The sequence below is a fragment of the Numenius arquata genome, chromosome 1, assembly GCF_964106895.1.
Source record: "Numenius arquata chromosome 1, bNumArq3.hap1.1, whole genome shotgun sequence".
NCBI classification, from domain to species: Eukaryota; Metazoa; Chordata; class Aves; order Charadriiformes; family Scolopacidae; genus Numenius; species Numenius arquata.
This window is the reverse complement of record NC_133576.1, coordinates 51,760,652-51,784,610: the sequence shown is the minus strand read 5'-3', so window position 1 is coordinate 51,784,610 and position 23,959 is coordinate 51,760,652. Positions and strand designations below refer to the sequence as shown.

The following is a 23,959-nucleotide window of genomic DNA, read 5'->3' as shown; positions in this document are numbered from 1 at the left end:
ACTCACACACTGTGACTACTTTTACCACAAGATGCCATGGTTTGAAAGTCTTTAGATTAAATGGCACAGAAGGGACAGTGAAAAATTTACAGAACAATAATCTTGGAGAGAAACCCAATGGGAATTTCATCCAGGAGAGTGACCAAGTGAGCAGAAGAGACCAGTTAGAAAGAGAGGCAGGGAAAGACCCACCTGGGAAAACAAAGGAGACCTGGAAGAAGTCTGTGGCCTGTCAAGAATGTTACCCTGTCTCGTGTCTGAGAACTGGATGACGGTCTTCAGTTTTAATATAAATCTACTAATACCTTTTCTGCTGTCATACGTGTAGCATCAAGTTAGTCAAACTGTTTAGTGCCTAAAGATGATCACGGAAAACACAAAGGCTCAAATAGAGTCAGAGGAAAATTGATGGGTAAGAAACCCCCATGATCTGTGAGTGGAAAACCACCCAGAGAAATCACTTGGAGAGGCTCCTTCCTGGAAACGCCTTCAAGCTGAAGGGCATATGGGACTTACTATGGGATGCAGGGAGGAAAAGCATTTTGTTTATGTAAAAAATATTGCTGAATGATGTTTTGAAGGGATTCTGGGGACACATGGAACTTATTTTTGATGTTTAGATGAAGGACCATAGGTAGGAAAGATTAAGGTATATTGAGAACAAGTGTCGGAAATAGATGGAGTAGAGGATAAAAGGCAAAGGGATAGGGGGAAAAGGAAAGAAAAGGCTGTCTAGTGTCTGAGCCCAGTAATCTGTCCCATCTTCTCATTAAAAGGCATTTCTGTTTTCCACACGGCTGTGCTGTCTATGCTAAGCAGGTGTTGGTGCACGCTAGCGAATGTTAAGCTGTCCTGGCTGGTGAGTAGGATAAGATGTCTGAGCTCCAGAAGCTGGTGGGGGCTGTGATCCTCATGTGCCAGTGCCAGCAGCTGGGGAGAGAGTGGACCTGGGGCCAGCTCCTGGGCTGAGTGCCTAAGGCCAGCTGCTGGAGGCAGTGTATGTATATATTCCACTAGCAGACTTCAACTGGGCAACTGGGTTGGGCCAGCTCTGCAGTTCATGTTTCTGCAAGCACTGTGCATCTGTGTAGGTGTCTACCTGTGTGACTGGCCATGTATGTGTGTATGTGTATGCACGCTCACCTATCAGGTACATGTGCTTAGCCTGGCTGCTGGCTAAACCTGGTGCGCAGAGCTGCAGCATCTTCTCATCTACCCAGTTTCTGGATTCATCTACCTTTAACAAAGACATCAAGAGTGCAAGCAGAAGTCATGTTTCTGAAAAAATGGCAAGAAAATAACTGTCTAAGCCAAATTGTTCTGAATATTAAAATACTTGCAAATAGATATGAATTCATCCATGAAAAATGTGACAAAATGTTTAATCAATACAGGAATTTACAGGTTCTCTTTGTTCTTTCCCAACCTGAAGAAAAAAACTGTGACTGAAATAGATTGCAGAAATAAAAATATGGAACAGAATGTATGGTACATAAATGACAATATAGGTTAAATTTTCTATTCAGAAGGAATTTACATATTCAGTCTATTCTCTACCGATTATACAAACTGATGGCAGGGTTTTGAGCTATAGTATATTTATAAACTGAACTAAACTGTGTTATACAGCTATTCCTATATTTAGATAGTAGAGAATTTGGGGGTGAAGCTAGGTCATAAGAAACAACAGATGATTAAGCTGGCAGCACCAGCCCAGCCGGAAGCTGTGTCCTACTACAGGAGGAAGCATCCAGACAAGTCAAAATACAGATTCTGCATTTCTAACAAATGAAGTGGACTTTTCTATGAGATCACTACCAAGAAACAATACATGAGTGGTCTCTGCTACCGTCCCTCATATATCTGTGCTGAAAGGCACTGTACAAAGATGCTGGTACATAAAGGTTGGGCCAAGGTCCAAATGAAAAAGAAAAGCCAGTGACTTTCAGTGATCTGAAATGTATTTAGATTTGTTCGGTTTACCTTTTATGTTTGAGATATGAATTAAAATGTGTAAAACAAAACTCATTTTTGTCAAATCAAAATAGCTTACACAGGCATGCTTCAATTAGGTAAAATTATTCAAAGCTGTCTGTGCAGAAATGCTTTCATACATTCATATTGCCACTGTTCACATGACTTCAGATTTTCATGTCTGGATTATTCATGCTTCTGAGGATGAGAGGTAACAGCAAGCTTGAACACTAAAACAAGAAATGGAAATATATAGTTATGGTGTCTGGCACCTGTCTTTGCCTTATCCTCATACCTCTCTGTTCATTGGGGCAGCCAAAGCCTCTGTAACCTTTTCACTTTTCACCTCAGAGTTATTTATCTTGGTGGCTGATAATAATATGAGACAAAGAATAGCATTGTTTCATATATTTGAAACTTGAGGCTCTGCTGAATTGTCAAATACATCATGTTCTGCTTGGGGCTGGCCACTGGAGTTGGAAACCTGGCATTGAGAAGAGTGAAGGTGAACAGCTGTTGGTTTTTCACATTTTGTCAAGAAGATCAGGAAAACAAGAACAAATTTATTTGGGGATGCTGCAGAAGAAAGGAATTACTCATTCTTTAACATGAAGTCTCAGCTCACTTGTGCTTTGAGAGCCTTGCAATAAAATGTGTGCCCCCCTGGCTGTCCTAGACGCTTCAAGAAATCAGTTCCAAGGGATCCCTGAATAATGTTTACCTAAAACGGCTCACTGAGCTCTGTTTTCTTCTCTGTGATGTTGAATATTTTTATGCTTACAGTCTTGGAGACCATGAACACTGTGCAGATATATCTATTGCATTTTCAGGTGGTGTTCCATAGACCAACAGTTCCTGTTGGTGAGAGAAGAAACGATGACAAGCTGCCTCTTTAGCAAAAGAGATTTTATGGCTTTGACTATGGAGAGAGTGCTTTGATGCTGGCTAAAGCTTGCATTTCTACACTTTCTTTTGAATGTGGGGACATAAAGATAGCTTTTAGTACATTTAGGGACAGACAGGCAGACTGGAAAGAAGCTCTGGAGGCTGGACTGAGAACTGACTTTTTCAGCACTGGGCAGGGTAGGTAGCCGGGGTGGGTGTAAGTGCTTCCCTGTCTATATTTGGCTTCAGGGATGCTGTTAATATGAACATAATATGAATACAATGTGAGTTTTGGTTTCCATTTCCTGAGCTTCCATGACTCCGATCTTCAGCAACAACCTGAAGTGGATCAAAATCACTTTTCAGGGCTTAAATTAGAGTGAACCAAAAATATTTATTGCATTAATACAGGTCACAGAGGCAATTTTGGAAACTACGTTGTGATAAAGCTGTTCATAAGAATACAGCCAAAAATAGTTAATAGATAAATTTCCTATGTATTTCATGGTCCTTGGATTAAAGACACATCCAAATTGTATTATATTCCTCTGTTTATTGATGTTTTTCTTCAAATCCTGCTCTCTTTTCAGCATGTAAACTTTTTATTTGGGAATTCAGGACTTTCTCTGAGGTATTCAGTTGCATAAATTTCATCAAGTTCTTGCACCTTTCTAATGTTCTTCTTTGGTAGAAGAATTAAGTATTTCCAAAGACTGACTTTACTGCAGAAACTTGGTACTGTCTTTTGAGTTCTAGTTCAGTCTGCTCAGAGCAACGCTCGTACATTCATCTGTGGGGTGTCATGCTATTTGATAGACCTTCTTTCTAATTCTGCTTCTGGTAGAGATGATTGATTTCTGAATTGCTGTTTCTTAATAGGAAAGTAAGTGTAAAACAAGAATAACTAGAACTGTTTCTTAACTAATACAGCAGTCATATATATTGGGATTATTTACTTTTTAAATTGAGAGTTGTAATAGAATTTCATTTGAGAATTTCCAGGAGTCTGGACATTAGTATGCTAGGAAAAAGTTAGCCTTGAAACAGTAACATAATAAATGTGATGATTTTTTCTTTTTCTTAATGTCTGCTTTCAAAGCATGTCACACTTATCCCCATCTTTACTGGGTCGATATGGGAAAGTTATGGAGAGAATTTCAAAGGAATCTTATTCATGTGCAAATGTCATTCTTCTAATATCTATAAAAAATATTATAATTGTTGGATATCTCTGTCCATATCTACCTTTAATGAGTAACTCTGATAATGGAATATGAGAAATCTCTATTCAGAAGACACTCATGCAGAGTTATCAAGAGATAAATATCTAATCATTCAGAAACAAGACAGAAACCTTCAAGGGATATTCTTTATGCAGCTGCTTAACAGCTGAACAGAAGAATCTAAGTTAGCATTTGAGACTGAATGATAGGATCTGTCCTCCTCTAGCTTGAGTTGAGAACTGTAGGTTGCACTTGTGCTATTTCATCAGGCAAAGAGAGGGAACAAGGGAGAAGCCATTCAGCATCTTCTTTGTTTCCAATAATGCTTTCAGTTTTAGTACTATAAAAGAGGGCGGATTGCATTTGCAAAAGGGATGATTTGGTGGTAAAGATGTTCCAATATTTGATGACCTTCTGAGTCATCAGGATGTAGTAATACTCAGTTGTTCCTGAATGCAGAACCCTACAGAGGAACAGCTGCTCGGGCACACACTGTTGCACCAAATGGTAGACATCAGTTTAAGGCCCTCTGGCTTCAATAAGTAAGCATTTTTTTTCCATTAATTTTCATACCAACTGTTATTTTTTTCTGTCCCTTTCATATAAATCCTTGAAAAAAGTATTTTACTTTAACAATTCCCCTCCACATGTTCCATGAATAACAATCTATGCAGCTTTGCAGAGGAGGACCTGGGGGTCCTGGTGGAAACCAAGTTGAACGTGAGCCAGCAATGTGCCCTTGCAGCAAAGAAGGCTAATGACAACCTGAGCTGCATGAGACAAAGCAGGCAGAGGGAGGTGATCCTTCCCCTCTTCTCAGCACTGGTGAGGCTGCACCTGGAATGCTGTGTCCAGTTGTGGGCTCCTCAATTCAAAAGAGACATGGGCACACTAGAGAGAGTCCAATGAAGACACACAAAGATGATTAAGAAACGGGAGCATCTCTCCTATGAGCATAGGCTGAGAGAGCTGGAACTGTTCAGCCTGGAGAAGAGAAGGCTCAGGGAGGATCTCATCAATGTATACACATATCCAAAGGGAGGGTGCAAATAGGATGGAGCCAGGATATTTTCAGTGTTGCCTGGTGACAGAACCAGAGGCAATGGGCACAAACTGAAACAGAAGGTTCTGTCTGCATGTCAGGAAATGTTTTTCACTGTGAGGTTGACCAAGCCCTGGTACAGGTTTTGAAGTCTCTATCCTTGGCGATATTTAAAAGCCATCTGGACATGTTCCTGGGCAAGCAGCTCTAGGTGGTCTTGCTTGTGCAGGGGATTTGGACTGCTTGAGCTCCAGAGGTCCTCTCCAACCTCAACCGTTTTGTGATTCTGTGATTCTATAAATGAAAGAAATGGGAGGAATAATAAAATCTGTTAACTTGTTATTTTCCAAAGAAGCCATAGTGCTGCATTTCTGCTATTCTGACATATGGTAAGGTATAAAATTTACTCTTCTTCATGATCATTGGTTCTCGAGAAAAAACAAGTGCCATCATCTCTTGAATTATGAGGAGACAGTCTACCTAGAGGCACTTCATGCTAAGGTATTATCTCCCTACTGCAGTTTGTAGAAAGCTAAAGGGATTTTCATCTATAAGGGTATACTTGCACATCTCCTCATAATTCTATCTCCTTTGGGAACATACATTGATCTGTTGCAGAGAAAATATTTAGTATCATTCTGACACATCTCCGTTTTAGCCCTTTATGACTCACTGGCCCAAAATTTCTTCACTAACAAATCTCAGAAGCCTCGCTGAAATTGGTAGATAATTTAGCAATAAATTTTTAAGCAGAATTAAAATATTAAATGCACTATTAAATTCAGACTAGTGGTAATCCATATTGTACCCACCCTATATACTCTGTACAGTACAATGTTTTTTTGATTAATTTCCATCCTTTATAACCACCTCTAACATTTTTACCTGCAATCCATATGTAAGTGCTATCCTCTGAAGGAGCTCACATACCAAATATTTTAATAGAAAGTTGCTTTAAAAATTGGTCTTTACTCGCAGTTAATAACATATGGGTATAGCATTAATATGCTTTGGAAACCTTTATATGATAACTTTCTTAAATCACATACTCTCTCTGATTAGTTTTACAAATACTGGTATCCCTAATATATCCATATGATTGATTTATACACATATATATATGTATATACACATAGAGTCCAGGAGTATATGTTGTAAGAATATGGCAGTTTTCTTTTAAACTTACCTGAAAGAAAGCTTTACATAAAATTTATTTAGATATATATTCCTATACTGTAGGAGTACAGATTACACTATTGATTACACTGTACTGTAAGACTATGGATTATTATTTTTGTTATTTAGTTTATCTAAAAGGAAGCTTTAATTTTAAGGAAAATGTTTTATGGGGAAATTAGTTAATGTTATGCAATTTTGCCTTCAATGTAATTGCCAGTACAAGTTCTTCATTAAGATTATTGTGATGTTTTCTTTCAAGCATTTTGTACTAAGAAAGTGAAGTTTTATTAAAAGGTGGAAATCAATTTCAGGTTGATTCCAGCTCTCATAAAGGGATAAGTTTCACTTAGGCTTTAAAAAAGACAGAGATCATATGGAAAAGTCAATAACATAAAAGTGTACACATATATTTTTTTCTAGCTTACTCACAAAAGAAGCTTTAAGGTATTATACGGATGAGAAAATTCAATTCCCTTTCTAAAGGCTAATTTGTATTTCATTTTTATTGTCCAGAATATCAATAAAAAGCCTTTCACATCAGTCAGTAACTCCCTCTAACACGAGGAAACCTTATTCTAACGCAGTTAGACTTTGTATATTGACATTCTCTTTTGGCATGGCTGGGGAAGAGAAGGGGAAACTTGGGATGGCAGCATGTAATACTTGTCAGAAGAAGATAAAATGGGTGGGAGCAGGCACTAAAACCGAACAATATTTTCTGCTGTGACTAATTCAAACATATTAATACAAGTATCTTGCAGAGCATTGATATTCAAATAGTCCTGGAGGCTTGTGTGCAGTGGGTTATTTCATAGTATCATGCACATAATTAGGTGACCCTTGAGGGAAGAAATTAGTGCTTATGTAATTCAATTGAGGTCAAAAGCAGTTTTCAAACTGGGTTGCCCCCCCAGGGTATGGAAACAGGACATAATTTCTAAGGTATAGAGGAAAATTCCACCCAGCTTCTGTCTGTCTCCCTCTACTTTTCTTCACTCTTCTCCCACTCCTGAAGCACTGCCCCAACACTTGCAGCTCTGTTGGCGCTGGAAGCTTTGTGGAAAAGGCAATCTGTGACTTCAGCTATCAGAGCCAGGGAGTGTGGGAGCCATCCATTCCAGAGCTGGAGGTGGGATAGGATGTAAAAAACAACCAAACAACAAAAGGGAACCTTGCATAAAAAGTTTGAAAATGTCTATCCTGAACAAATGGTCCAGAAGCCACAGAATGCTGAGGGCATCAGACCCCGCCACCAAGGGGACCTCAGTGTGCAGCAGCAATTCCAGCTGCAGTAGGGTGTGCTGGCCTTCCTCCCTCGCCATGTGGTCCAAAGACTCAGGCGTGTCCTCAAACAACCCTGCTGCTATCTAAAGGCTTTAAAAAAAATTGTGCAAAAGTTTTAAAGCTTACAAAGAGCCTTTGGAGCCACTGGCCAAGAGCGCAAGTAGCTTATCAATAAAGTGTTTTTGTTTTTCTCTTGAATGAATTCTTTTCTCTTCAGCTTTCAGGCATCCAAATAACTCTAACAGAAGTTATTTGGACTGAAAAAGGACCGAATTGTGTCTACAAAAACATGAAAAATCTAATTAATAAAGTCAACAAAAATTTTCCCCTGAAATGGGATGGACCATTTATAGAAAGTGGATACTGACATCAGTGGCCAAGTTTACTTAATAAAATTTAAAATACGGTGAAGATAAAACACTTCTCAGAATTTCTTTTATAATGTCCCATTTAGGAGGAGATGGAAATAAAGTTACTTTCCCAACTTAGCTTGTATTATGAGGGGAAACATAAAAATTTTTTTGCTTCCTGTTTGCTCTCCAGTTCATTTACCCTGGTAAATAGCATAACTCAGTACAAACCACTAATGTCTATTAATGTAAAGCCTGCAGTTTTTCTAGCAATGCTACTGAAAGGGTAAAAAATGAATTTGCTGTCACAATATACACTGAAAGAAGTCTGCTCTGCTGCCGGTTAACTTCCTGATTGGTCATTGTGTTTAATACATCCTCCAAAAATCTAGTGTCATGACAGGCCATGTACTGCAAGTATTACATCCCTTTAAAATGAAGGAGAAATAAAGTGTATGCAGAGGAATGCAAAGACTTAAGACTGCTGTCTTAAATGAAAAACATTGTTAGAGGGTCTGGCTGCATTTGTGGATATCGTTATTGTATTGTGGTTCCATTACACTTTATTTGGAACTGCAGAAAAATGCTGTTTTGCCTGATGAACAATGCCAGGATCAGCAGAGGTCTATTTTCCCTGTTCATCCCTCTTTTGAATGCTGCCTTTGTATACTATATGAAGATAGTCTTACCCTGAACACCTTTGATGAGAGGAACTGCTTCTTCGCGCAGAAAGCAACTTGGCAGCACTCTACAATGAAGCAAAACAGGGGTTGGGTTAAAATTCCCTCTTCCGGAGAGTGGTGAGGAACTATCTAATCCCAAAGATAGTGTGTCTTCAGTATAAGCTGTCCTCTATACTCCCCTGAATCATCCTGCTGGTAAAGGATATGCATAGCAAAGCACTGGGGTGGACAAGTAACAGATAGAGTCCCAGTTTCTCTCCTTTTGTCATGAATAGAGATGATGAGGGATGCTGTCTGGGGAGTACTGAGCCATATAAAATCACCACTGAGTTCTCTCTGGTGAGGCTGAAGAGGAGATTGACAATTACCGGATTTTATTTAATGCAGGAAAAAAAGCAAAGTTTCATAAGAGTAACCCATCTGACCCACTTTAGAGATCTATTTTATAAAGAAATTATGCTCTAAGTGCCTAGTTCTCTGAGCAATTCCTCTAAATGCCTATGTCAGTATTGTAAGTGTTAAAGTTTAGAGAAACTATTCTTGCTCTTTGTGTGTTCTCTTGTGTGGTTTCCCCTTTGTGTCTCCTCTTCCTCCTCTACCTATTCTTTTCTCTCTGACAAGTTACCTGCTGATTTAATTTCTTTTTCAGATAAATTTGATTTAAATGGATATATTGTCTTAAAAATACCCAAGCAGCTTCTTGCTTCCTGTTTTTGTATTTTGTATGTTTTAGATCTCATTTTTTTACTGCTTGAAAATCTATTGAATAAAATAGGTAAATGAAAAACTTCACTTGCATGTAAGAAAAAGTCCTAGCTAGTTTTACACTTCTGAACATTTTTGACTGGACAGATTAGTGAACAATTAACTGACTAGCTTGGCACTTCTTCTTCTTACAGTGTTCAGGAAAAAAACCAAACAACCAACCAAGCGAAAGAAGCCTCCTAAAAGTATCTCGTGATAAGTGAGTTAAAGCACAGTTAGTTTAGCCGGTTCTGGTAACCTAGTGCCATTTTTCCAAGGCAACCACATCCTGGCAGATAGACTGATTGAGAGCAGACAAAATCTGAGATTAGACATCATGGCAGAAAAAGAATATATTTTTTAAATATTAAGATTCTTAGTTTCTGACTTTGCCTGCCCCACAGGCTTTTGATTATTAGAACACAAATCTGCAAATCAGTTGACAAGTTAGGATACATGTGTGCATGTATGGAAAAGTTATTAATAATACTGTAGCATGCGAATGTAACTGAATTCAGATTAAATGGATCTGTTACTGCTTTAAACATAACTACATTTGGTAACATGGTACAGGTATCACTAGTCAGTGGTAATTAATGGAAAAAATATTAGTAATATGTTATTAGCAATTACTAGTATTCTGTGATGATTGTCTTCATTATCTATCTGTATCAAAAATGAAATAAATTTCATTCAGATTCATTGTTCTTCTTCTGTTCCTAGACACAGAAGTTAGCAACTTGGTTGAGTCTTTAGAGTATTATCAACTGTTAAACATTGAATATTATGCTGACTGTGAGACTTGTAGTAATTTTGTCGCCTCCCCCTTTCCTTTAGTTTGTTTTTATATAGAGTTTACAATGACTTTTAATTTTGTATGTGATACATTCATAACAGTATTATACACAAAATTGAATATAACAGTAGGAAATAAAATACACGTTGGGTTTTTCTTTCTTTCCTAATGTAATCATTCATTGTATTTTTGTGTTGTTCAGATGTATTGACACTTTTGTATTGGATTAACTGGTACCACATTGGCCTGTGTACAATACTATTTAAAAAAAGTCTGGAGTAACATATTGTATCAAAACCACCAGGCTTTTTGATGTTACTGCCTATCAATTTCTCATCTGTGCCTGTGTACATTTTTTATTTTTTTTCAATTTTGCTTACAATAATGACAGGAAAAGTAGAAAGAGTTTTTTGCATGGTGGCAGGCCTATGAAGGTACTAACTTCAAAATGGTGTTCGCACTGGTGCAACCATCAGTGCCGACCAGTGTTTATTTTCAAGAGTTACTTTAGACCTTACTTAAGCATATGTAAGTGTACGGAAATGTAATTGCAACATCTAATGTGAAGGTCAAAAAAAGTCTTGGAGATATATAACATGGTAGAATTTAGAAATACTGGAATAACTTCATTCCCTGATTTTTCTTGTGATGATGCATAAATTACTGCCCCCAGATGGTTTCCTTAGGAGGGCAAGAAAAAAAAAAACCATACATCCCACATCCAGTGTTGTGGGATTCTGTATCTTCCAGTGGCATGGAAAACTCAGCAGCCTGGCAAAAGGTAAAGTATGAAGGTGATATGCAGAATGCTCCTGATCACACAGTTCAGTTGACCCACACGTAGCACAAAAAAGCAAAGCAAAGCTAAATGAAAAAAACATACATATCTTTTACATACTGCTCTCTTTTTAATTTTTTTTTTTTTTTTTTTTTAGCCTGGAAGTATGTTAATATTGTTTATAGCCTACCTGACAAATAATTTAATGCAGTGACTCAATATGTAATTTGTAAGAGATTCGTTTTTATTATTTTGTTAGTTATCTGCCATTAATTTTTTTATTTAAAAAAATCATTGATAAAGTTTTTTGAAGGCTTAGAAGTTAATTTGTAGGTTTTTGTGTGGTTTTTTCCTCCCTGGTACAGTTAAATGACACCTTGCTTGGTCAAATGCCATTTTTCAGAGATACTGTTTTTTTTTTTTCTCTGCAAAGTTATAAATCCATCCCTTTTTGTTCTCTCTTCTGCTTGCTGTTTCACCAAGTATAAAGGAGATGCTTTCCATGTAATCAATTCTTGTTTACAGGTGAAATACTGGATAGAATGAAAAATGTAGGGGAAAATATGCACAAAACCCCCTGAGAACTACAAAAAGGAGAAAAAGCGTATATATCAGCTTGAAGAGGTTTTTATATACTTACCTTTAAAAAGAGAAGTGAGATATATATTAATGCTGTAAACACGAAGACAAGTTTCCTGTTTTTCTAGAAAAATGTAGTTAATCCATATTCCTTGTATTCTTTCACATGGGGAAGAATGAGGCAAAGTTAGTTTTCAGCTGTGTGTGAATTTTGCCTTCTCAGGCTGCTGTGAAGAGTTTTCTGATGTCCTGTCTTATTTATTTTTCAATTCTTGCTTCTAAGAGTGAATTAATGTATTGTGTTACACTGCTTAGTATTAGAGGAGAAGATTAATAACCTGATTTTATCAAGTAGAAAGATGCCTTTGTAAATGTAAAGCTTTTAGAAAACCCGAAGAAATTAAAACAACCAACAAAGATAATCTAATCTTACCAAAGCAAACTCATTCTCAAGCTTTCTGGTCCTGACGTTCTACCTTCTTTAAGCTTCTCCAAGCTCTTTGTATAGAATTTTGTCTGAAGTTTGACAAGTTGATCTATGTCCATTCATGGATAGTTTGGATTACAGTACAGACTTCTGCCTTTTTGCTTTAAAAAAAAAATCCTTTGGAAATAAGATTTCCACATGTATGCTTTTATTATTTGTACGCTTTTATCATTTGTGCTCAATAGGGAACCACTTCACAAGTATTTAAATAGACAAGATCTCAGCCTTACATTAATCAGTAGGCAGGTACATTCACCACTCATGATTCTTGTCAACAGCCCATATTTTCTTCTCTGCTGCTTGACTGGCTGATAGTGATCAAATGTATCCTCTGTGATATTCTCATAATCACAATCCTTTATCAAAAGAAAAATACCTAGATGTGAAATATGTACACCTTTGCCTTTCCAGAAATGAAAAAAAATGCACAAAAGCTAAGACTTTTAAAATATTTAGAGAATTTTACCTGTGCATCCTGGTAGGCTGTAGATCTTTGAACACTGTTGATTTCATAGGTATTTTTTTATAAACTTCACAAGAGTCTTTGTTTTGCTAGACATGGACAGCAATGAAGACAGATACTTTAGCAGGAGAGTCCCACACTTTTCCACGCAGCCTTTCCTTTAGGTGCTTTTTAGTTGTCTTTTTTTTCCTTTGTGTAGAGATTCACATGAATAAGGTTGGCCATGGTTTTAGACTAGATACCTAAAAAAGCAAGATGCATTCCTTTCTTTTTTTCTACTTTGAGCATAGTCTCTTCAATTAAGAAAAAAACATTAAATGCATATGTGTATTTTCCAGCCTACATCTCAAAGAAACAATATCCTCAGGTGGATGTCAATTCAAGAAGAGGAAAGGAACAGAGAAAGGAAAAGAATATTTTTCTTCAAAATGCCAGGAGGTTCTTAATAATATTAGTGTTGGTAATTATGCTGATGTTAAAGCATGGCTTATGTAGGTAGATGTCAGGCTTTATTCCACTGGCTCACTTTAATTTCTAATTGCATAATATGAAGAATGAAGTTTTTAAATAGCAACAAGTACTGCAATTCCTTGAGCTGATGAATGTGTGAGAATCATAGAAGAGTTTCAGTTGCTAATAATTATTGCAAGTTTTCATTTTGTTTTGTAGAAATAGTTAATTGCAATGTGAAGGTTTTGAAAAAGCTGTTTAACTACTGAATTTGGCTGTAAGAGTAAAGTATTGCAGAGGTCCCTCTATTACAACTTACTATAATTCCATTTAATTCAAAGAAGATATAGCTGTATATAGTAATGAGAATCTCAGAAGACTGTAAATAAACATTGATCTTATTTTAGAAACTAGTAACTTGGGACATGAATTAAGCAGTCTTCAGGGTGTTGCTATGACTTCTGGGTCACTGCCTGGAGAAGGAAGAGATTTTGTCCTGTGGCTGTATTTGTGGTTGTTTAGCCTACATTTTCCTGCTTTTCATCAAGATCTCCTCTTTCCTCAACTGTACTTTTGTTTGTTTTTACAAGACTTTTCCATAATCCATGCTCTTCTGCAAACTTAACCATGTTCTTTTCATTCTCTACATAGAGCTTTTCCATTCTTCACTGTCACACTCTATCACAGGGTCTGAATATCGAGGTATCTCATATGACAGATATCCTATATGAGTGTATATCTATGACAGTTGCAGAACAACTAATACTAAGGTGAAATAGGTACTGATGAATTGGTGAGGTGGATGTCATTTCAAGCAGAGAAAAGGGTAAAAAGCTGAAGCGTTCTGTTCTTATTTAAACAGACCGTTGTTAGTCAGTGCTCTATATGCTTTCACATGGTTGTTGTACAACCAAGAGGTTAAATAATATCAGATAAGAAAAGGTGGACCATTGATTCAAGGGAACTGTTGCAAGCTGGGCGTTAGATCAACTGCTCCTGGGATACTGAAGTAATTGAGAATTTAAGCTATTTATACACTTTTCTGTCCTATCATTATCACAAGATTCAATCACACATCCATTGTTATGGGGTCCTAAAATTTTAAGGATGGTAAATGGCTACAAAAGTAAAAGACCTATAATGAAAACAATGTATTTAGTAGGTATGATCGCTATATTGTTTTTACTTTAATGTTTATAGATCAGTAATGTATAAATGACATGTTAGGGTGAATATAAGCACATGGGTCCAAGTCAAACACTAGGGCAGCCTCTGTCCTACTATATGAAATAATCTTTGTTCATCAGTGGTAGAAGGTAGATGAATGTCTTCTTAGCCCTAATAAACAACTTAGTGTTGCGGAGAAGAAAGAGGAAATACATAGAGTTCTAGTAAGCCGTCTACGATGTATTCATAACCTGTGTGATTTTCATTGCCTGAATTTTACTGAAGTAGCTGTTGCAGATTTGAGTTTTTAGGCTGGTACTGCTTTGAAGTGTAGCTGTGTGGTGATAAAGGTCCACAGTTTGGACCACACTGGAGAACAAAAGAAGAAAAACTGTTTGTAGCATTTGCTTTTAATAATGAACGGAACATTGGGTTTCCATCTGGTTATAAAATTTCCTTAAATTCATGACGTAAGTTTTGTTTGTTTGCTTGTTTGATCTGGTGCCTCCAGTAAGAGACATATGGAAAATTTTCTTAGGTCTAACACATGAACATCTTTTACCCTCTGCAGTATATGCACACTTGCCAGAGGGCTCTGCTGCCTGCTACTTTTTCTGCTAGCTGAGGGGCTCCACATCTATTGTATCCATCATGCTCCAGCTGTAATCAGCGAACTCACCTTCTCTTTCTTCTTCTACATTCACACTTGGGGACTGTTGAATTTTCTTTCTCTTTTTCTGTTCTGTGAGCCCATTAACTTGTTTTCCTTTGTTCACACTGTTTGTGTTACTCTGCCTTTTATTTCATTCTTTTTGAGTTTTTTTTCACCCCAACAGCCTTGGTTTCTGACAAAGAGTACGAGATGAGTGAGATTGACAGTCCAGTTAGTGTTTAGGAGTTGCAAGAAGAAAGTCTGTATCACTGGGGGACATCCAGAGCTTTAGGCTCTTTTGATGATACTTTGGGCTGTTGAGAGAAAATTCTGGTAGAGAATTTAGCTGATCAAGTATCCACCCAAAATGATTCTGTACCTTATATCTGCCCGTTTAGAACACAATTGCCTTAAAGCCCAGTCAATTTGTGCTTTTGTCTGCGGGCGGCTTATATCTACAACACCATATGACTCAAATCACAGACACACACAACTTTGAGTCATTAAATACTAACATCCTCTTCAAACAATGAGTTTAAACTTTCTGAGATATTTCTAAAATACCTCTTTTCTTATGGAGCAGAAAGCCTAAGCTGCATCTGGTAAAAGATCTGCTGTTGCGATGGAAACTTGGATGTGCCTCAGAAGGAATTCTAGATCTGGCAGTTCACATTGCAACTGTTGCAGAACAGAGCTGTTAGTAGACCAAAACAGAAATCAGAATTTTTGGCCGTTTTTTTTCTGAATGATGATGGAGGACAAAAAACCATATATGACAATTTTACTTAGTTTGCTTCTTCAGAGAATGGGATGACAGTTAAGTGGTTTTTTATGGTTTTTTTTTCCCCTCCCAGCTCCTTCTACAAATTTTTAAATCATGAGAGTAATGAGTAACATGAACACAACATAATACTCAAATACATGGTAAGGAATAAAAGAGAATATTTAAATGTGCCAATAAATAGCCAACACCTCCTTTTGTATGGCTCCCTGTAATCCAGTAACAGAATCCTCTCATTCAGCTAGCATACCCTTGAGCTTCAGAGCTTGATGAATTGTTTAGAGCTTCTCCCTATTTCTAAGGAATAGGTCTTTCAAGAACAGAAAAAGATAATTTTACCAATTTGGAAAACTGACTTAGGTGACTTTTTATGATATTTTAAAACCATATAATAAATAAATATTCCAAGTAGCACCTTAATGGAGGAATAAACTAATGTACAGTAATGAAAATGTGTTCTTTAAAATAATGATTTTAAATTGCATAAATAGGTAAGAACGGTGATCAGCTCTCAAACAGCTTAAAAACAGCAAGAGTAACCCATATTCAGTGGACACATTCTTTGCTTTGCATAAACAACTTTATTTGCTTTATACAGTCAGATTCTTGGATGGGATGCAGCTTCATTATAAGGGAGTAATTTTGTGTTTGTTTTCTCCAAAAGTCCATGAATTAGCTGGATAGCTAAGGGTCATTTTGTTCCTTTTCTAAGAATATTCTCTCATTTGATTGATAGATACTTATATAGCTTCTTTTTCAGGTTTACATTTTCTATAGAAAATTGGACTATAGAGTTCTTTGAATGAAGTTCCTCTTATTCTTTGTCCTTAAACATTTCTGTCCCTTCTTCTTGAACAGAAAAATGAAACAGATATGAAGAAATCTAAAAAAGAATGAGAAAATGTAGCCATCTTTCAGATTATGTCATGTCCGATACACACGAGACTGTTGTAAATCAGCAATCAGCTAATAGAGTCTGAGAATGAAGATAAGACAATGAATGTTTCCTCAGTGCTCTCTGCAGGATCCTCTTTCAGCAGATCAGGGGTCAAATGCGTTTTAAAACAGTGGGAGGGAAATCTTGCATTGTCACAGTGTATTCCTGGGGAGTACTCAACTTTACACACTCATTTGCTGCCCACCTGGAAACTCAAATGAAAAAAAATTAAAAAATCATTTCAAGTAATTTTGTCTTTGAGCCTAATTAAAGTGCATAGTGAAATGTGAGAAGGAAGATGATGTTCCCTACTCTCTGGCTGCCTGGTGTATCAACATCCAGCAGCAGAGGAAGTAACAAGTTTCAGGAGAGAGCCCAAACTAATGAAATCTGTGGGTAATTCAGAAGCAAAGTTTTGGCCTGGGAGTATGGGGATTGAAGGCTAAGGTAAACAACTTAGCAGTCCGTTAGGGTAAAACATCCTTTACACTATAAATGGAAGGGTCACAAGACCCATTTTAATTAAAGGCTGCAAAAAGTTTACCACTTCCACTTTAATGCATGTTCAGATCTGATGAATAGATGGCTCTTGGTGGGGTTCCAATTTGACATTTGCCTGTGGTACTACAACGTGAACTGTACACCCCTGAGAGCTGTCACAATGGCAAGCTGGTTGTCTAGTGTCAGTTTTAAATACATGGAGCTTTTATTGTGTATTTACTTTTGGTAAAATTGTTCTCAAATAGACAGTAAGAACAATAATGTTAAAAGGAGTTTGACAAAAGGAAGAGATAATCCTTTAGGCATAGAGTAAGGCCAACAAACACGTTCTAAATATTGCAATTAGTGGCTGAGAAAGAAGAAAAGTTATCACGAACAGCTATAAAATACACATAAAATACAATGTCTGATTTTCTATCTTTTGCTTGGGATGAAAATAATGGCTTAGAAACAACGTCATGTACATTGGATTTATTATTTTTTTCATATTAGACTTTTATTTCTATTTTTATTGCATTACAGAAACTCAACTTACTGTATGAAAGTGTCCATTTCGCTGACGGTGGGTGAAAATGACACTGGACTCTGCTACAATTCAAAGATGAAATATTTTGAAAAAGCTGAACTTAGCAAAAGCAAGGAAATCTCATGCCCTGAAATTGAGGATTTTTTATTTCCATTTAGGGAGCCTGAAATTCTGTGGTATAAGGTAAGGAATACAAAAGATTTTCACCTTCAACAAGATACTATGCAATGTTCTTATGATTTTCATGATCTAAATATGATACAAGGCTTGGATTGTTTTAAAATTTGTCCAGAAAAGACAAAAGAAACAAGGATAGAAAAGAATGAACTAAATGAGAGAGAAATTCAAATGTTTCCTGTGGTAAACTTCAGAGCTGGTGATATCCATTTATGGTTGCCACAAAGAATTGGCAGCTTTCTGCTAACAAAAGGGCTAAAAAAAGTGTTACTAGTCTGGGTTGGTTTGACATGCTAAGTTAAAGCCATGTGAGCTGCTTATTCAGCAACTGCTTATGCTATACCAGGCTAAAGAGTGTATTTCTAAAAACTCAAATGTAAAAACTATTTGAAAATATATAAATAGAATAGCTATGCATGCTACTATCTGAATGAATGGCTTAATTTTGCAGCATAAAATTCAGCAAATTTTGAGTCTTTACATATTAGCTTTTACTCGAAAGTATAATTTGATTGTTTTTATCAATAACTTTATTTCAGTATTGAGTGCTGATTTCTAGATCATTACTTAAGGGCCAAGTTCTGGCAAATGGTGCTGCCTGTGTGCAGTGCACTAGAACTTCCATGAACAGCACCTTGAGTTCTGGCTTTCTTACCATCTGCAGGAAATACTCAGTACTTCACTACTGTAATGCACATAATTTAAAGTCCCCAGACAGTTCAGTAAATGTGAAATTTAGATTCTGTGTTTTGTCTACACAGACATGTCTGTGTACATAGGAAGTCTTAGATTAAGTATGTGCTGGTATGTATTCTAATTATTTTTAAAAGTCTGATAATTTACCTGATAACATAAATGCTTTTAAATATGATACACAAGACTATGCTATCTAATAAGTAAAAACATGTGACTTAAAAGGATTCTGGCCAAATTAACTGACAGCATGTCTAAGATAGGAGATATATAACCAATTATTTGCTTATAATCATTTAGGATTTTTTATCTGTAATACAATATATACCTGAAGTTTTACAAAATTTAAAACTATGGCTGGCTTCTTAAACAAGAGCTCAGAAGATTGGTTTTTGAAGAGTCATTGACAGTATTTGTGTGAATGAACTCGTACAACCTCTTTAACATTTTAAAAAAGCCCTTACTGTATAAACAATGATTATGCTAAGATCATCAAGTAAAATATTTTGTGACAGTCAATTAAAAGACACCTTTCTTATGAAAAACACAAATCCCTTTTTTTAATAGCTTATAAATATATTGGTTTGCAATAAAAATTAAAAAAAAAAATAATTAGAAAACCTAGAAACACTAAAAATACTCAGAACTATTTCAAATACTACCTAGGTTAATCAGATGAAAATCAGTTTACCATTTTTGGGATCTAAGAAACATGCATGGATAAATGTATATTCTCTATTGTAGCATCAAAAGTAATGTTTTGGTAGTAATAATTGAAATATTAACTCATTTTTGTAGATAACAAACCTCACCTTTTACTAAAAGTTCAGAGAGCTTTGATTCTAAGATGTTTTTAGATATATAGCTTATCTTCATTTCTCCTCAGTCTCATGTTTCTCTTTTTCTCTATATTTTTTAAAAATTAGATTAAAAAAAAAAAATCTCCCCTGCAACCTGTAGCTACTGGTGATATAACAGTCATGGATTGCAGACATAGGTGTAATTGCAAATAAGTAAATGAAATAGGAGCCCCTGAGCAAACTGACGTCAAAAGAAATCCACCAAAGGAATAAAATGTCCTTTTTTTCTTGTCAGAGGGCAAGTATTAAGTCAGCTGATAAAATTCTATAGTATTTTTTCTTTTTAATCAGCACTTAACTGAGCTGTATTTTTAGTGTATGCAAAGTTCATAACTATTCTGGGCTCTTGTCTAGCCGCTTTGTCTTTGAGTAACATTGTCGACGGTGGTCCAATTTAAGTATAAGAACGCATTCACTGAAGTGTTATATTATCTTTAAACAGGAATGCAAGTCAAAGACGTGGAGATCAAGTATTGTTTTTAAAAAGGACACTCTTGTCATTCGGGAAGTTAGAGAGGATGACATTGGAAATTACACTTGTGAGTTAAAATATGGATTCTTTGTTGTCAGAAGAACTACGGAATTAACAGTTACAGGTAATTACAGGCTCTTGCTATCTCTTATATTTAGAAAAAAAACCCACTGAATATTGTGATTTGAGTTGTGCATATTTGAGTCATTATACTTACATAAACCACTTCTGTGCAAAAGTTTACTCTGTGCCTAGGTATCAATGGTTGATACATTAAAGCTGTCCTGACTACTTCACAGTAGTTTGTGTAACATTTTGAACAAGTCTGAGTTTTGGTCTATTGCAAAAGCTTGTGGGTAGGTCTTGTTTTTGAATAGACAATGCGGTCAAGGTACAGGTAACTTCAGCAAGCGCTAACAGAAATAAGATCAAGTCTGTCATATTTCTTCATGTGGTTAAATGCCTTGAGACATAACAATAGTTGTAGCCATAGCTCAATAGCAGTAGCTCTAATTGCCTTTGGACATGAGAACAGCAGTAGCTCTCACCCAGTAAGACAGGTGAGTGACAGGTACGTAAGGGGCAGTGTTTGAGTAGCACGTGACTGAAGAATGGTAGCATTCTCCCTCTGGTATTCTCTCTCAGCTTTCTGCAGTTTATAGTTCAAGAACTTCCTGATCTCAATTGTCATATGCCAATTAGCGTATTTGCCATTAGTTTGATTATTTTTTAATCCATTTATTCTTGGTTTCAAAAACATTTTGAAGTTTCAAGTTCCACAGAGTAATTGTGTAACATAAACTCTATAGTTTAGCAAACAGCAATTGAAGAAGATGCTTTTAATATAATCTGGATTTAAAACTACCATATCAATATGTAAAATCCATCATAGATGAAAATAAAATATATACTGTAATAGTAATGTCTACAGTGGCAGAACAGTATGAAGAATGGTCCGTTAAATTTTCAGTTCCTCACCAGACCTCTAACCTCTGTTTTACAAACATGTAAAGCATGCAGCTGAACATATACCTAAGGCAGAAAATTAGCCTCTGGAATTATGATCTATGTAATGCAATGCTGTTCCACAGTATATTCTGTGGAACAGAAGGCAGAAGGCCTAAAAGAAGGCAGAAACAGGATTTTCCTGGCAAACTGGAGGTGAACTAGATCCTTATGGCTGACAAAGATTCTTGCATATATAAGTTCTCGCTCCTTCAAAATACTTAATAAAGCAATAAACAAACCTTAGAGAAGTTTTGTGGGCTTTTCTTGTTCCTTTTTAGTATCTAATATATAAATATATTGCACACTGACAATCAGTAACAGCATACTATTATACAGTATATACTATACATACTGACAACCAGTATGTTGTGCATTAGGCTGAGTTGCAACAGCTTCCTTTAATGGTAAAAAGTTTGTTTTCTATTTTGATGTATCCTATTTGCCCTTCGCATTATCAGAAATTATAGTGAATTATGGTTTGTAATTTTATTATAGTAGATTAGTATGGAAATCTTATTGTTTATATTGTTTTGAGAGAATTCAAGTAGTCAATCATATTTATTTAAGCTCAATATCAAGGATCTCTTAATATTGTTTTTTGGAGGAAATTGATTTATTTGGTCTATACAGACAGGCAATTACTATCTAGTGATTAACCTCACAATAAACATCCATATATTCTGTTTGATTGACTCACATACGAAAAAAGCAGAGACAGAGTCTTCAAAAATTTGATTTATAACAGAAGGAGGTTGTCAATTATCTTTTGCAATATATGATATCTGGACTTGAAGAGTACATATTCGCTCAATCTTCAGGTGTCCTTATGGTTGGTGTTCCACTGCACAGCAGTATTTCAAACAGACCCATATTGACAGAAAGGAGAAAGAAAAAAGCATTGGAACCAGATGCATGTTACTATTTGTAGTAATACTTTAAAAAATGTAATTCATCACTTGTGGTGTAGGTAGGAGTTCAGTATTTAGTGTTTAACTAAACTAGACAGAGACAGAAAGAGACTTGGCTGATTTTGATGTGCTAAAAATGGATGAATACATATAGAGAGAATTATTCAGTTTCTACCTCTGCAAACCATGGCAGATGTAAGGACAACCTCCAAATTAGTAAACTGCTTGTGTAGTACGGTAGGTCTTCATATCATCTTTATAGTATTATAAAGATGTGGCTAAACAGAGCAATCAGAATTTCTCATAGTACAATTTTATACTACGTCTGTATTGATGTCTTGGTAAGACTTCTAATCAATGCTTTATAGGAAGAGATTACTGCTTTAGGTACCTGTTGTATGCTTTCTCTATGAGCTGAAAAACAATTTGAGTTGCCTTGGACATACATTCAGGAATATATAGAATAAATGAGGGATGAAAAAGTTTGTTTGTTTGTTTATTTTGAAAAAAGAATTAAACTTTAATTCAGGATCTGAAAAATAAACATTGCAAATGACAAATTAAAAGTAGAAAATTAAATTGATGGTTGATTCCTTTATTGTATTAATGAAAACATAATTAATTGAAACAATGGAATCATGTCTTTGTGACATAGTTTTCAATGTCTTCAGGCAGTATCAATAAGTGATGACATTCGCGTGAACCATTGCTAAGAACAAATTCCATCAATAAATTCCAGCTCCACAAGAAGAGAAAAAATTATTTCCGAGACACTTGAAATTTCTCCTCCAAACGTACTTTTTAGTTAGAATAAAAGAAATTCAAAAATATGAGTAAGAATTACCAATTTGCCGCAGACTTTTCAGAATATATGGGAACTTGTAATGTGTTTATCAACTTGTAATGTGCTTATCAAAATGGGATTATTCTCTCTATTCATTAACATTATCTTGTATGGTAATGGTGGGTGTGCCACCATCACACACTCATCACTAGAAAACAGTCACTTATTTTTTTCCATTTTCTGTGTTTAAGTAAGATTGGAATTTGGGCTTTCTACATTTCTCCCCTGGAATATACTACCTTTCCTCTAGAAACACAAAAACAAACCCCACCACTGCTACAAGAAATCCATGAGCCAGATGTTATATATGTGTACATTTGTATTGTACTATAGAAGCTGAAAATTCACCTTTGTGCATTATTACCGTTGCCTAATAAAAAATCAAATGGTTAATTATTTTGCTAAGAAATCATAGGTATCTGGATGTTGACAAAACAGGGTTCAGTGTGTTAAGCAGAGTGTAGAACTGGAATAAAGTAGCATTCTTGTCCTTCCTTCTATCTAGCAGAGGCAAGGAGAAACAGGCAGAATATCCACAGAGTAGAGCTACACAATCATAAGGATACTCTCCAGCTACCTAAAATTTTCTTCTTCCTTTGGCTCTCGAAAACTCAGGTTGGAATAAACAAGATAAAAATGATGATTTTGGAAAGTAACATTATTTCAGTGGATAGCCTATCTCTGAACAATTTTGACTGAAAACTTTCCTTCAGACTGGAAACTAAGTTTGGGTTCAGACAGTCATTCGTACAAACGTCTTGAAGGTATTTGTTTTTAAGAGTCTTTTTTGCAAATGGTAATTTAGGTGTTCTACGAATGAAATAAAAAGAAAAAACTATTAAGACCTGAGAATGATCCTTTGCTGGATTTGTGGGGTAGGAGAGATGCTAAAACCTTGTCTCACAGACTTCTTGTGTTACCTTATGCAAATAATATACCTATTCTTTGTTTCAAATACACACAAGTTTGAACCTCCAATTCTAAAGTCATGGGCACCATAGATCTACCTAAATTAGAATGGCAGACCTAATACTGAGGTGCCATATGCACCTAACTACATATGAGGAAAGTATCCTATAAGTATGTTGAAAGTACACCGACATTCAGAGTAACCTGAAGTTCCTTGTGATTTTTAAGACAGGAGTGGGTTGCTCTCTTAATAAAAAAGGAAGAATAACATAAATCTTATTGGAGAAGAAAAGATTTCTTCGGACAATATGAGATAGGATAAAAACAGTTTTCTTGACCTTATAAACAGTCATAAAAAGCTCTCTTTCTAGTATTACGCCTAGGAATTAGAGTAGAAGGTAGAATATCCTCACAAGATTTTGATGGAAGAACAGGGCCATATGTATAAGCAACTGAAATACTATAAATTAAGTAGGAGCTCCTGTGTTACTTAAGGCAGGCAGGATGAGCCAGCTACAACATTGGTGGGATGAGGCAGCAGCCTGCCTTCCTCACCTCTACTTCTCTCTGGGCAACTGTGGAAGATCGCTAACTTTCTGATCCCCTT

At 36.0% G+C, this 23,959-nt stretch overlaps 1 protein-coding gene across 1 annotated transcript in view; it reads left to right on the top strand.

Moving 5' to 3' along the window:
- IL1RAPL1 (interleukin 1 receptor accessory protein like 1) overlaps positions 1-23,959 on the top strand; it is a 670,379-nt gene that overhangs the window by 367,330 nt on the left and 279,090 nt on the right. The window contains exons 3-4 of the mRNA XM_074147306.1: positions 17,478-17,664; positions 19,654-19,807. Coding sequence (XP_074003407.1) covers positions 17,478-17,664; positions 19,654-19,807 — 341 coding nt within the window. The remainder of the gene's footprint in view (positions 1-17,477; positions 17,665-19,653; positions 19,808-23,959) is intronic.